This window comes from Enhydra lutris, unplaced genomic scaffold (genome assembly GCF_002288905.1).
Source record: "Enhydra lutris kenyoni isolate GAN:26980312 unplaced genomic scaffold, ASM228890v2 scaffoldscaffold4, whole genome shotgun sequence".
NCBI lineage: Eukaryota > Metazoa > Chordata > Mammalia > Carnivora > Mustelidae > Enhydra > Enhydra lutris.
The window spans coordinates 39,638,710-39,654,527 of NW_019154088.1; the positions used below are offsets into that span (position 1 = coordinate 39,638,710).

At 35.7% G+C, this 15,818-nt stretch overlaps 1 protein-coding gene across 2 annotated transcripts in view; it reads left to right on the forward strand.

Moving 5' to 3' along the window:
* The window catches only part of LOC111140630 (leucine rich repeat and fibronectin type III domain containing 5), a 136,167-nt gene that overhangs the window by 104,177 nt on the left and 16,172 nt on the right, over window positions 1-15,818 (forward strand). Inside the window, exon 2 of one of the 2 annotated variants that reach the window (XM_022492827.1) lies at window positions 14,061-15,465. In XM_022492827.1, coding sequence (XP_022348535.1) covers window positions 14,081-15,465 — 1,385 coding nt within the window. In that variant the 5' untranslated portion in view covers window positions 14,061-14,080. Of the gene's footprint in view, window positions 1-14,060; window positions 15,466-15,818 lie in introns of those variants that run through there. The other variant, XM_022492826.1, reaches the window with a different exon arrangement.

Here is a 15,818-nt window from a genome sequence, read left to right on the forward strand (position 1 = left end):
CAGGAATGTGTGTCCCACAACTTTTTGTTTTTTCAACACTGCTCTGATTATTCTGGGTCCCTTGCATTTCCATATGAATTTTAGGAGCAGTATATTAGTTTCTGGGGGAAAAAAAGCAGCTGGAATATTTATAGATGTTCTATTGCATCTTTAGATCCTTTAGATTAGTAGTACCATCTTAAGTTGTATCTGAAGTTAATATCTTTCCATAAAAAAGATATTTTTACATTTCATTCACATAATCAGAGAATATTTGTGGTTCACCCAATCCTGAGTGTTATAAAATTTTCCTTGGTTAGCTTGAAATAATTAAGGAAAATTTTTTTTAAAGATTTTTTAAATTTATTTGACAGAGGTCACAAGTAGGCAGAGAGGCAAGCAGAGAGAAAGGGGGAAGCACACAGGGCTCCATCCCAGAACCCTGGAATCATGACCTGAGCTGAAGGCAAAGGCTTAACCCACTGAGCCACCCAGGAGCCCCAAGGAACTTTTTAAACCAACATACTATCAAGAAATGCCCCAGGGATTGACTAATGATATATGATAGATGTATGCTAAATGTGTTTACTCACTTAGGTCATCATAAAATACTTGTTTTTAGCAGTGTTGTGGGGTTTGCCAAAAATCTGTCAATTAATAGACAATTTTTATAGTCATATAACTCACTGCTAACATATATAAATTAGTATTAAAGGAATCCAAGTTTTAACTTTTTTTTATTTTACAGAAAATATGTGCTCACTACATCTAATGTTTTTAAAATATCTGAAATATCTATAATCATATAGTTGAATGCATGATATATTTCATCCTAGTCATTTTTATTACATTCTTATTTGTTGCTTTCATGTTTTTAAAATCATACTGGAACCAGCTGAGACTAGTTTGGCCATGAGTAGCAGAGACATTTCTGAACCATAGTTTAAACATGATGGAAAGTAATCCAGGACTGATAGAGCAGCTCCATGGAATGAGATGGAATGCCTCCTCCATCATCCTGACTCATGACCCCCATCTTCAAGGTTACTTCAATGTACAAGTTAGCTGCTGGAGTTCCAGACATCATGTCCAAATTATAGTTGAGAAGAAGGTAGTTGGACAAAAAGACAGGAAAGGTACATCCCATTTCAGTCACCTCCCTTTAAGTAGCTGCCTCTGAAGTTCTTGTCACAGTTTTCAGTTACACCACATTGGAAGAAAATGATTCACATGATTCTAACTCCCTGCAGAAGAAGTTAGAAAATAAACTCTTCATTCTGGGAAACAGTATAACAGGTAGAAATTGGGTTTCTGTTACTAAAGAAGGGAAGAATGGAAAATTGAAAAGACAACTAGTACTTAGAGCATTTATCATGAACTGGTCACTTTGTTTTATACCTATCTGCAGGCATGGGCTAGCGTAGTGCTTCACTGAAAGTTAACACAAACTCCAAATCCAGAGCCATTTACAAATTATGCAGATTTTTCTCAAGATTTTCTTAGGGAGTACAAGAGGAAATTGCACTCCCCAAGATACAATGAAATATCCTATAATGTTCCTAATTCCTCATTTTTTCACAGCTCAAGGTGGTGGAATCAATCAATTCTCTCCCTTGTCAAGAGCCTGCCAATATTGGGCTTTTCTCTCTCTCCCTCTCTCTCTCTCTCTCTCTCTCTCTTTCCTTTGTTTTAAGTTTTTATTTGAATTCTAGTTAGTTAACATACAATATTGATTTCAGGAGTAGAATTAGTGATTCATCACTTACATACAACACCCAGTACTTATCCCAGTTAAGTGCCCTCCTTAATACCTATCATGCATATAACCCATCCCCCACACACCTCCCTCCATCAATCCTCAGTTTGTTTATCTATAGTTAAGATTCTCATGTTTTGCTTCCCTCTCCCTTTTTTCCCTTTTATTCCCTCATTCTATACTATATCCTTTTCTCCAGCCTCAAGTACTCTTTTTTTTTTTAATTTTAGAGGGCATAAAATTCTAAATGTCTACAAACTCCAGAAATGTGTAAGAGTATCTCTTCATTGTATTGTCACCAGCACTGACATTATAATTTTAAAATTGTTTTACAAAAATAGTATTTTTATTTACATTTTAATTACTCGACACATTCTTAGTTGCTAAATAGTTGGATTTCGATCTTCACTCATTCAACAGATATTTACTTAGAACTTATTTTGTGCCATTCCTTCCTCTAAGTGTTGAGGATGCAGTGGTGAAAAAAGATAAGTGAGATGAGAAGCCAGTACAAAGTTTCTGATCTGCTTTAAGTTTTAACAAGATCAGTCTGACTAGTTTGTGGAAAACAGATTGAAGGGGGATAATCTCTGAAGCAGTTAACTAGTGTGGAAGCTGTTTTTATGTTCCAAGGGAAAGTAAAAAGTCATAGCAGTAGACATGATCCCATCGTGTATATATTCTTCCTGTATAGTGTACAGCATTATTACTGAACTGGATAGTATATGACAAAAAGAGAGAAGTAATGAATAATTCCAATGTTCTGGGTCTGGACTTTGTAAAGCACTAGGTTTTAGGGGCACCTGGCTGGCTCAGTTGGTGGAGCATGTGACTCTTGATTTGGGGATCATGAGTTCAAGCTCCATGTTGGGTGTGATTACTTAAAGAAGGTAAAATAAAATAAAGAAGTAGGTTTTAAATAATTATAGAGAATTACTATCGTAGGAGTAAAGCAGATTTGAGAGAGAAAATTAAGAGCTCAGTTGGAGACATGTTAATTTTGAGAATATTAGGAATCAAATTGGAATGAATAAGTAGCAGTTTAATACAGAAAGAGAATGGTCTAAGAAACATCTGTCTGTATCCTTTATTCAGTTATCTCTTAAATTTGTAAGTTTTTATATAATTGGGCATGGGCTTTTTATGTAATAATACTATCATGTTACTTTTTGAAATATGCATAATGCCAAATTGAAATGATCATTATGTTATAAAAAGCAAAGCAATGTTAACACAAAAAGTAGGAGAATCTAGTAAGACTGGGAGCATAAGTGTGTTTGAGAGAGATGGGAGCGAAGGAGAGAGGGGGGGAAAAGGAAGAGGAGAAAAGACAGGGACAGGAAGAGAGAGAGGAGAAAGAAAAAAACACACATTGCATTCAGTGATGTAAAAGGTTCCATATGGTCTCAGTTTGTCAAAACATCTCTGTAGGAGAACTGCCGGAACTTTCCACCCGCACATATTTAGTATTTAAACCTTCAGTAAATTCACTACTTCCTCTGTATATGTGTATATCTTTCTTTCCTCTCCAAATTTTTTTGGGGGGGATTTTCAATTAGAGTTTCCACTGGTGATAACTTGGCTGCCTCAATGCCCACAATAATATCAAGAGAACGTGTAAACCACATTTTTTTTCTGAAGAAGTATCCAGATTTCTAGCTGCCTGAATTGTGTCAAATAGCATCTCTGTGCTGATCATCCTGTCTGCATTGCTCTACAACGGTGCCTCTTTAATTGCTATGGCAACAGCACAATAGAGCCAATATAACCACCAAGACTTGAGACTCCTTACATGAAATGTTAAACACCATTAGGAAACAGAAACATAATGGATAGCATGACATCTTAAAGGCTCAGAGATTCACCTTTCAGAATTCCAAAAAAAAAAAAATAAGGTTAAATCGTTTACTAGATTTGAAATACTGATTAGTGACATTTACATTTGTGTTATAACCCATTTTATGCCCTTTCAAATTGTCATAAAGTCAAGGTGACATTCTGAGGCGGGAGCTGCTGTATTCTTGGAAATTAGGAGAAAACGGGGGTCAACTGCTACTTTGCAATGGCAGGATAATGATTTCATTGCATTTCACATCAGTGATAATGTTCCCTATCCTGGACCTTTCTTGTCCCCTATGTCCACTGAAACCTGCTAATTCTGCGATGAATTGCAACAGAAAGAGAAATGGGGGTATGATATCCAGGTTGGAATCTTAGATGACTAATAATGTCTTCTGACTTTAACTGAGATTCCGTTTCATCATCATTCAATACCAACCCAGGCATGGCATGCAAGCTCTTTTTACCCTGATGTTTTTCACAGACTTGACATTGGGTTGGGGGGGGGTACACACTTCAGGTGTGAAGTTGATGGGAAACAACAGTGTCATATCTTGGCAAATATCTCTGTATCTCAGAGTTTCCTTCTCTGCTACTGTCTATTTGAAGGCCTCAGTCCCTTACACACTTTACACAGAATCTTCTCTCTGTGTGTACTTTGCTCAATCCTCTCTCCTCCCTTTCCACACAGTGAACTTCTGTTTAATTTATCAAGTCGGAATTTGGCTAGCTCTTGTTTCATTGCCCTCTTTAAAATCCGTGCCTCGGGCTACTCACCATTCACATACAAAACAGATTCTCAAATTATTTTGCTAAAGAAATAACCATCTACTCCCCAGATAAATTATACCTATTCCTTCGAGGCACTACTGCCTTAATTAGTTGAAGTTCTAAATATAAATTATCTTACACTTTGATACACACATCACCCCTCCCGCTTCCCACATATTTCCCACTTGTATCTGAACATCCATAAGGAGTGCTTACAATCAACAGAAATTCATTTTAGCAAACCACTTGCCACCTGTGCCAGCTGACCCAACTTCAAACTACTGCTGTTCTCACCGTTGGGAATCTTCACAGCCTCTTAGCACTAGGCTGTTTTAGGCTGCTTTCTCTCCCCAAGCTATTTTCTGCAAGAGAGAATACATTCTCTTTCAGAGATCTTAGTAGTATTAACTCTCAGAATCCATGGGCGCTCAATGGCATTACAGAGTCTCGGCAGGCAGACTTCCAAGTGGGCCAAAAAAGGGACAGCTCAATCCTTATTGGTGGGAAAATACTGAGACCTCTTTATACACAGAAATCAATCTCCTTTCTATAAAGTAGAATTTATATTCTTTTTTTTTTTAAGATTTTATTTATTCGACAGACAGATCACAAGTAGGCAGAGAGGCAGGCAGAGAGAGGGGGAGGCAGGCTCCCCCACTGAGCAGAGAGCCCGATGTGGGGCTCAATCCCAGGACCCTGGGATCATGACCTGAGCCAAAGGCAAAGGCTTCTCCCATCCAAGTACTAACCAGGCCCGACCCTGCTTAGCTTCCAAGATCAGACGAGATTGGGCGCGTTCAGGGTGGTATGGCTGTAGACCGAAGGCAGAGGCTTTAACCCATTGAGCCTCCCAGGCGCCCCTAGAATTTATATTCTTAAAAGAATAATTAGTATTAGGGACTTCAGTATTTGGGTAACTTCATTCATGTCTTGACATGCCAAAAAGAAACCAATGATGATGGTGAAAAGTGTTGTTTGGGTTGTCGTTAAGTCTCTATCAAGATGCTCTTAACTCTGCACTGTAGTAATCTGCTAGCACCTATTAAATGTAATAGGATTATGAACAGAGACCAGGAACATAAATGAGGAAACACCTGATGAACTTAAGGAGTCATTATTGTTAAAATCAACAAAACTTTGTCCAAGTGCTGCATAATCAGAAAAATACAATATAAATAATACATATAAGGCATCATCTTATCCTAGGAAAAACATGGGTTTTGGAAATAGATCTCCATCTGTAACCTGCCTTATTTTTTCTTTCTGTATGGCCTTGGGGGATTCCTTAAGATTTCTTGAATATTATTTCTTCATATAAAATGAGGAAAAAAATAACCATTTTATATGGAGTTGTACAAAAATGAAATAGGATTTGGTATAATAAATACATTGTATAACAAGTCGATCTTAGGTTTCCGATGTAAGCTAACAAAATTAATATTAAAAACATTTTAGAAAGAAATGGCATCTCTCTTTGTAGCTTTCACCTTAATTCTAAAAAACAAAGAAGTACTAAAATTATGTACACATCTATGGGTTAGATAGAACATGGCAAATATTCCATTTAGTAAGCTGATTAAATTATGTTATCAGTATCTTGATCCCATTTCCTCATCTATAAAATAAAGAGACCACTACTTCTTTCATGTTACCTATGTTCATTGAATGGTAACTATTATTTTTTTTTAAATAATCGTTTTAGTAACTGGACTCTTATCTGTACTCCTTTAGTGTAAATAGTATGGGTTTTTGTATACATGGGCCTTGTTGAGTAAAAAATTAATACATGTATAAAAACACAGAGAGCAAAAATTACACAATCCTCAAAAACTCATTTTATTTGTGTAAATTTAAATATTAAAATGTATGTTGACTTAAAACTTTTCACAGTCTGCCCTCTATTGTAATTGTGAATGTGCTTGTCCTGGTCAGATCCCAGCCTTCTAAATTTGGAAGATTCTAGCAAAGCACCTTTCCTGTAGTGCAGACACTAAATAATTCTTGCTGAAGAAACTAGGAAAAGAATGATTGACTAGATGCATGAGTGAATTTTTTAAGACTTAATTTTCAACATACTTAGGAATTTTGCTAGAGACTATTAAAATCAAGGATCAAAGGATAATTGTTCAAGGTATAGCTATCTTGTTTTGAGGTTCAAATTTAGCAGGTTCAATAGTAATGACCTCTACATAGGTTTTAGGAGAGAAAAGAGTGATAATGTTGTTCATTTATAGTCCTTGGAAAAAATAAGCAGAAAACCTAAAATATTAGAAATGAATATCAAATGTGTTCCATTATCTAAACTGTATTATAAAATGTCCTTTGCAGCACTGTAGCCATTTTCACACATCTTAAAACAACACATCAGTGTCAATAGGCATCAGCATCTGTTCCCAGGCATTAGCCTGGGCAAAGGGACACTAATTGAATCGGTAGAGCTCTGTTGAATGATGGCAAGGCAGCTCATGAGGAGTCCAATAGCTTTCCTTTAACTCAACATATAAATTGGTATCATATTGGTTTCTGCAGAGAATAGATTATACTCTCAGTTGGTTGTAAAATCTAAATTCGTTTATATATCCTGTTCCAGTTGCCAAATAAATACTGATTCTCTTGAGTATATGTTGTGTAATGGTCATGGGCTGAAAGAAGGATGCAGTACTGGAAAATCATTTTCCAGTTTTGTGTGATAGACTCTTTTTTGTTTATAAATGTGTCACTTGTGTCTGAAAAGAATTAGCTCGAAAGAACATATAATGAAGAGATGTGTAAATATTATTTAGATAGCTACAGCTGTATGACTGTTTACTGAGTTATATCCCCACTCAAATATTATTAAAAGCAGATCAGTGTTGTTTGCATTTAACCAGTTAGAGAAGGCAATAGACAGAAGTTTTAAAAGAGTTTAACTTAACTAGATAAGAATAAATTTTTAAAGTTTACTTTCATAAATTTTTAAATCATGAATTCCAACAAAACATGACAACCACTCTGCTCTTCCATTCACACTCATTTTCCTCAAGTGGTAATACATTATTTTAATAAATATGTCAATGATTAGTTTGTGAACTTATAGGAAATGAAAGCTATTTCTTTACATGATTCCTTATCTTCCGTCTTCTACAAATTTTGAAATCTCCACTCTGTCCTAAGATAATGTGGGGAACATCATTAATCACAATTCATAGGACTCTTTCATTACTTACAGGTCTCACTTAAGCAAAAAATAAACATAGAATTAAGAAAGTGGCCCACATTTTATTCTAAACTCAATCTTACTTTCTAAATCACCATATGGGCAATGAAATCATATCAGGCAGTATGTATGTTGATGAAGTAAATCAGCTTATGAAATAGGATGCATGATTTGAGTTGGAATAGAATCACATCTTTGAAGAGATATGGCAGAACTAAGAAAATACCTGTTTCTAAAATATGACTAAATTCTGATTAGCCACCAATAATGTGTCACTTTATAAATTCTTCTTCCTTTGGAACTGGTATTTGGAAACATAATGGAAACCCAGATTTTCTTTTTAAAAATCAACTATATTGAAGTACACTTGATATAAAATGCACTGATATTAAGTGCATAGTCAGTGAATTGTGATGAATGCATACACTTGGATATCACTATTTCAAATAAGATACAGGCTATTTCCATGACCACCCCGCCCCCCAAATTTCTCTGTATTCTTTCCCACTCAACCATCCCCCAACTAGGCAACCACTGGTGTGATTTCATTCACTGTAGATTAGTTTTGCCTTTTCTAAATGCACATATACTTGGAAGCATACAACACGTTTTGTTTTATTTCTGAAATTCTTCTGTTCAGAAATGGGTTTTTTTAAACTTTAATTAATTTGATAGGATTATCATAACAAAGTACCACAAACAGGGTGGCTTGCACAGTAATTTATTGGCCCACAGTTTTGGAAGCCAGAAGTCCAAAATCAAGGTGTCTGGCATATTTGATTCCTTTTGAAAGCTGTGAAAGAGAATCTGCTCTATTCGTCTCCCCTAGATTCTGGTAGCCTTAGGTATTCCTTGGCTTATAGATGATGTTCTCATTGTACTTCCACACTGTGTTCCCTTTGTGCATATCTGTCTTTGTGTCTAGATTTCCTTTGATTATAAGGCATAATCATATTGGATTAGGGTTTCCACTAATCACCTCACATTAACTTGATAATCTGCAAAGATCCTATTTCCAAATATACTGACATTCAGGTGCACTGGAAATTAACACTTCAGCTTTTTCAAGATATAATTGGCATGTAACATTGTTTAAATTCAAGGTTTAAAACAATTTCGATTTGATACACATATATTGCAATAAGATTGTTAATATGGCATTAACTAACACCACTATCATGTCATATGCTTATTTCTTCTTTTGTGGCGGGAACATTTAAGATGTAGGCTCTTAGAGGGGCGCCTGGGTGGCTCATTGGGTTAAAGCTTCTGCCTTCGGCTCAGGTCATGGTCCCAGAGTCCTGGGATCAAGCCCCGCATCAGGCTCCCTGCTTGGGAGCCTGCTTCCCCCCCTCTCTCTCTCTGCCTTCCTCTCTGCCTACTTGTGATCTCTCTCTGTCAAATAAATAAATAAAATCTTTAAAAAAAAAAAGATGTAGTCTCTTAGCAACTTTGATATTTATAATGCAATATTGTTATCTATGATTACTACACTGTGCACTAGATTTCCAGGACTCATTTATCTATGAGTTGTAAGTTTGTACCCTCATTCGACATCCCCAGTTCCTCAACCCCCACTCAGCCCCTGGTAACTACCATTTTATTTTCTGTTTCTTTGAGATAATTTCCCTAGGTACTCTATATTTTCAGATAAGAAAAAATGAAAGAAGAATTGGGGGAGGAAAGGAAAGTTGGAATGCATCCTCCAGGCAACTCAGACTTTCAGCTTTGGAAGAATGATAGGTAAGAAGTAGAAGAGCACAAGGAAAAAAATCAATCACTCAGGGCTTTAAGCTATAAAAAGACTTGAGAGAGGGAATGGAGAGCACAGTTCTTTTCTTCCCACACAAGTATGTCTGACATTCAATCGCAGAATGTCTGGGGTGGTGGCATTGGTGAGATACAAGAAACTTCTTAGAGGAAACCTCTACCTTCGTAGACTCTAGGGTAGCTCATTCGCAGCCAAAAGCAAGGAAATGCAAGGATGAGATGAAAGATCGAAGAGCTCTCCTTGGCTACCAAAAAAAGCTGGAAGCAGAGATATAAAGTTGGCTGAGGTCTCCAAATATTTAAAAAATCAGATAGCTCATTTCCAAAACAGACACATTTTCAAAACCATCCTAGTACTAACATGCCATGTCTTCTCAAATAGCAAATTTTCAAACACAGCTCAAGAAACTGCAATGAACTGAATAATGATAATACTGTAACAAAAGACAGACTGAGATAACTGCACAGCATAGAATGAAAGACTATAAAACTCCCAAAAGATAACATAGGAGAAAAGCTAAATGACCTCGGGTATGGTGATACTTTTTTATGTAAAACACCTAAGACATGATCTGTGAAAGAAATAATTGATAAGCTGGATATCATTAACATTAAAAACTTGAGCCCCACCAAGGACGTCAAGAGAATGTGAAGACCAAGGACAATGTCAATGTCAAGAAAATGTGAAGACAAGCCAGGGACAAGGGAAAAATATTTGCACAAGACACATCTGATAAAAGACTGTTATCCAAAATATACAAAATATTCTTAAAACACAATAATTTTAAAACCCCATACTTTAAAAATGAGCCAAAGACCTTGATAGATACCTCAACAAAGAAGATATACAGATGGCAAATAAAATATGAAAAGATACCCCACATCATAAGTCATCAAAGAAATGCAAATTAAAACAGTGAGATGCCAGTATATGCCTATTAGAATGACCAAAATAAAAAATAATAATAAAAATACAAAGAATGACCAAAACCTGAAACACTGACATCATGTGCTGACAAGGCCATGGCGCAACAGAAAGCCTCACATTGCTGCTGGGAATTATGGTGAAGCCACTTTGGAACACAGTTTGGCACTTTCTTATGAAGCTAAATATATTCTTACCATACAGTCCAGCAACCACACTCCATGGTATTTACCCAAAGGAGCTGAAAACTTATGTCTATACAAGAGTCTATACACATATGTGTAGAGCAGCTTTATTCAGAATTGCCAAGCAGTTGGCACCAAGCAGTTGGAACCGACCAGCCATCCTTTACTATGTAGATGGATAAATGGACTTTGGTACCTACAGAAAATGGGGTATTATTCAATGCTAAAAGGAAATAACTATTAAGCCATGAAAAGACATGGAGGAACATATATTAAGGCATATTTTTAAGTGAAAGAAGTCAACCAGAAAGAGCTCCATTCTATATGATTCCAACTATATGATATTCAAGAAAAGGCAGAATTAGGGAGACAGTAAAAAGAAAAAAAAAAAGTTAGTGTTTGTCAGGGATGAACCAGGAGGAAATGAACAGGCAGAGTGCAGAGGACTTTTAGGACAGTGAAAGTAATCTGTATATACTGCAGTGGTGGATATTTGCTATTGTACATTTGTCCAGATCCATAGAATGTACAAAACCAGGAGTGTACCCTGATGTAAACTTCAAACTTTGGGTGATTATTATGTGTCAAAGTAGATGCACCGATTGCAGCAAATATCCCACTCTGTCTGGAATGGTGATAACGGAGAAGCCTGTTGTGGGAGCAGTTGGTATATAGGAAATCTCTGTACTTCCCTTTCATTTTTGTTGTAAACCTAAAACTAAACTAAGAAATAAAGCATTAGGGGTGCCTGGGTGGCTCAGCTTAGGTCATGATCCCAGGGTCCTGGGATCGAGTCCTGCATTAGGCTCCCTGTTTAGCAGGGAGCCTGCTTCCCCCTCTCTCTCTCTGCCTGCCTCTCTGCCTACTTGTGATCTCTGTCTCTCTCTCTGTGTCAAATAAATAAATAAAATCTTTTAAAAATAAACGAAAGAAAGAAAGCATTAAAAAGAAATTTGTTAAGGGGAACCTGGGTGGCTCAGGTTCTGCCTTTGACTGCCTTTGACTCAGGTCATGATCTCAGGGTCCTGGGCTATGTTGGGCTCCCTGCTCCACAGGAAGTCTGCTTTTCCCTCTCCTTCTGTCCCCCCCCCCCCCCCAAACCTGCTCCTGTACATTCACTCTCTGGCTCCCTATCACTCTCTTTCAAATAAATAAATTTAAGATCTTAAAAAAAAAAGAAGTTTGTTAAATTTTTTAAAGTTAGGCTGCTTTCACCCTAACCCAGTTTATGACAGATAGGTCCTCTTATTTATTTTTCTCTTGGGTGGGAAGGCAGGGGACATCGATGGAACTCTTCATTCCATCAGAGACTTATTATTTTCTGGAATATCGTTACTGTAAATTTATACCCTCAGCATTTTGATTTTTTTTTTTTAATTGATGTCCAGCTTATCCAGCTTACTTGATTGCTAGGGTACAAATAATGTGGGGTTGGTTTTTATTTGTTTGTTTGTTTTGTAACTTTTAATATCCATACCACAAGTACTATTTATAAACAGATTAAACACAGCAAAATTTTTTATATCTACCCACAGATGTATCATTTCTGTAAAGATTCAAGATTCCATCTGGTACAATTTTCCATCAACCTGAATAGAATATTCTTTATATTTTCTTATAGTGCAGTTTTTATGGTAATAAAACTTTTCAGTTTGTCTGTCTCAAAATGTTTTTATTTTACCTTCTTTTTTTATGAATATATAAGTCCCCATCCAGGTTGACAGACTTTGTTTTCTTGAAATTCTTGACGTACATTTTTCATTGTCTTCCATTTTGCTTTATTTCCAACGTGAAATCAGTGAGGAGTCAGCCATTATTTTTTGTTTTGCTCACTTTATCTTCTTGTAATGTGTCTTATTTCTGCACTCCTTTTAAGATTATTATTTTTTCCTTTGGTTATCTGTAATTTGATTATGATGTGTCTTGGTATAGTTTTCCTTGTTTTGAGCTTGGATTTATAGGTTGCTTTTTATTACAAATGTGAAAAGTGTCTGCTTTTATGTCTACTTTATAGCCTTCTTCTGATATCCCAATTATCTGCTTTGTACTATTTTTGACTACTTAATATTTTTCCACAGGTCATTGAGTTTTTGTTTACTTTCTCCTCCTTCTTCCCCTCTCTCCACAGTGTTTCGGTATGGTTAGTATCTATTGCCCTGTTTCTACCTGTAGGACTACTGAAGTTCTTTCTTTGGCTAACTCTCTTCTTTCTGGTATTCTTCCTCATAAATTCAAGCCACTGGAGACTCTCTGCAATCCACTCTATCCTCTTCAACTGTTCATGTGTCACCTTGTTTTCCCTCCTTGTGCTATGCTTTGAAAATGTCTCCAGGAGCAATGATAGGATTCATTCTTTTTTTTTTTTTTTTTTCACTTTTCTCAAGGATCACAATTCTGTGCTTCTTTCTTTTCCAATGTGTGAAAACTATAGTTATATACATATTTTTTACTTTTTGTTGCTGCTTATTGTAGAAAGGCTAGTTTAGTACCAGTTATTCCATCATAAATAGGAGAGTAAGACTATTTCATTTGTTGAGCATGACAGTTCTTATTCATTACAACCACATTGAATATGATATAAAATAGGCATAAAATAAATCAAAACTATAAGAATATGTTTTATTTAGAAAACTAGGTACTTTATTTCTAGAATAATTCCATATTTTATATTTTCGTTTTTTAAAAAATTATTTTCTCTAGCTATTTTTCTTGGCATTTAAAACCATGTGTAATTTATGAGAACTTTTGATTGCATATGTATTAGTATTTTAATTTTTGATGATTAATTTCAAGAACAAATACTTCAGATCAAACTGGAAAATGAAACTATCAAGATTTTTTAAAATTATATTTGGATTAAATTTAAATGCATTAAGATTTTAAAAGAAAAGATGGAATTATAGCATCTTTTGAGACTCACTGTCAAGAATTTTGATGATTACTTTTCACAAATTATCTTTTAAAATCCAATTTTATGTCAAATAAAATATTCTAATATTTTAGGAGCTCAGAGCATTTGTGGTAAACTTTTAGCCTTTTTATTTTTGAGAATAAGAGTATTTGCAGTTAAGTTGTGAAAGTTGTACTATGTTCAAGATCGTTTGTAAAGATGAGTAAAATTTAATTGACAATTAATTACTTTCAAATATCATGCCACAAAGTTAACAGTAACAAATATTGTCTTTTATTGTTTCTACTCAGTAAATTGAAGTACTTGCAAATCCTCAAATATATCTTTAATCTTTTGAATGTATGAGATGTATTTCAAGGTTATGGGCAAGTTTCTTAACTCTTTCCCTCCAATCTCAGCTGAAGGTCACATTTTTTGTGCATTTATTGAGTACCCAGGACATATCTCAAAAATAGCACATAATTTACAGAATTATAATAATCTGGTGGCTTATTTGTTTTCCCCCATTTGATTTTAAATCCCATGAGGCCTGGAATGGTATATTTTTCATCCTAGTGTCAATTATAGCCTGCAATACAGAGTAGATATTTTCTACTTGTTTGTTAAGTAAACAAATGAGCAAATTGTTTCTGTATTGCAGTTTGCATAAAAAGGATTATTCCAGTAGGAATATGAACATTAGTGAAATGATTGGATGCTAACACTGCATTTTGTATCTTTTCTTACAGGCTCTTAAATCAGATCTACAATGGAAAAATTTCTTTTTTATCTGTTTTTCATTGGCATAGCAGTGAGAGCTCAGATCTGTCCAAAGCGTTGTGTCTGTCAGATTTTGTCTCCTAATCTCGCAACCCTTTGTGCCAAGAAAGGGCTTTTATTTGTTCCACCAAACATTGACAGAAGAACTGTGGAACTGCGGTTGGCAGACAATTTTGTTACAAATATTAAAAGGAAAGATTTTGCCAATATGACCAGCTTGGTGGACCTGACTCTATCCAGGAATACAATAAGTTTTATTACACCTCATGCTTTTGCCGACTTACGAAATTTGAGGGCATTGCATTTGAATAGCAACAGATTGACTAAAATTACAAATGATATGTTCAGTGGGCTTTCCAATCTCCATCATTTGATACTGAACAACAATCAACTGACTTTAATTTCTTCTACAGCATTTGACGATGTCTTTGCCCTTGAGGAGCTGGATCTGTCCTACAATAATTTAGAAACAATTCCTTGGGATGCTGTTGAGAAGATGGTTAGCTTGCACACCCTTAGTTTGGATCACAATATGATTGATAACATTCCTAAGGGGACTTTCTCCCACTTGCACAAGATGACTCGGCTAGATGTAACATCAAATAAATTGCAGAAGCTACCACCTGACCCTCTCTTTCAGCGAGCTCAGGTACTAGCAACCTCAGGAATAATCAGCCCATCAACTTTTGCATTAAGTTTTGGTGGAAACCCTTTGCATTGCAATTGTGAATTGTTGTGGTTGCGGCGTCTGTCCAGAGAAGATGACCTAGAGACTTGTGCTTCTCCAGCACTTTTAACTGGTCGCTATTTTTGGTCAATTCCTGAGGAAGAGTTTTTATGTGAGCCTCCTCTCATTACTCGTCATACACATGAGATGAGAGTCCTGGAAGGTCAAAGGGCAACCTTGAGGTGCAAAGCCAGGGGGGACCCTGAACCTGCAATTCACTGGATTTCTCCTGAAGGGAAGCTGATTTCAAATGCAACAAGATCTCTGGTGTATGATAATGGAACACTTGATATTCTTATAACAACTGTAAAGGATACAGGTGCTTTTACCTGCATTGCTTCCAATCCTGCTGGGGAAGCAACACAAACAGTGGACCTTCATATAATTAAGCTCCCTCACTTACTAAACAGTACAAATCATATCCATGAGCCTGACCCGGGTTCTTCAGATATCTCAACATCTACTAAGTCAGGTTCTAATGCAAGCAGTAGTAATGGTGATACTAAAATGAGTCAAGATAAAATTGTAGTAGCAGAAGCGACATCATCTACCGCACTACTTAAATTTAATTTTCAAAGGAATATTCCCGGAATACGTATGTTCCAAATCCAGTACAATGGTACTTATGATGACACCCTTGTTTACAGGTAAGAAAAATTAACCAAATTTTTATACTTACCATGCATCTTACTGTAGGGCTTGTTAACGTACTACTGACTTGTTTTGTTTTGTTTTAATTGACAGTGCTACTCTGTGTTGTAATTATAGCACTCCATTTTTTTAAAGTGTGTAATGTAAGGTTTGTGAAAGGAGATTACCTGTGGGGAAATACTTTGAATGGTGTTATTCTTAGAGAGTTCAAATTTATATTTAATATTATGCTTACTTACTTTTTTCCCCTCATCTAAGAGATGTGACTATCAGAGAACAAGATTGATTTATTTTAAAAATTCAAAAACATACCAGAACTTACACATCCACATGAGTGTTCTTTCCTTCA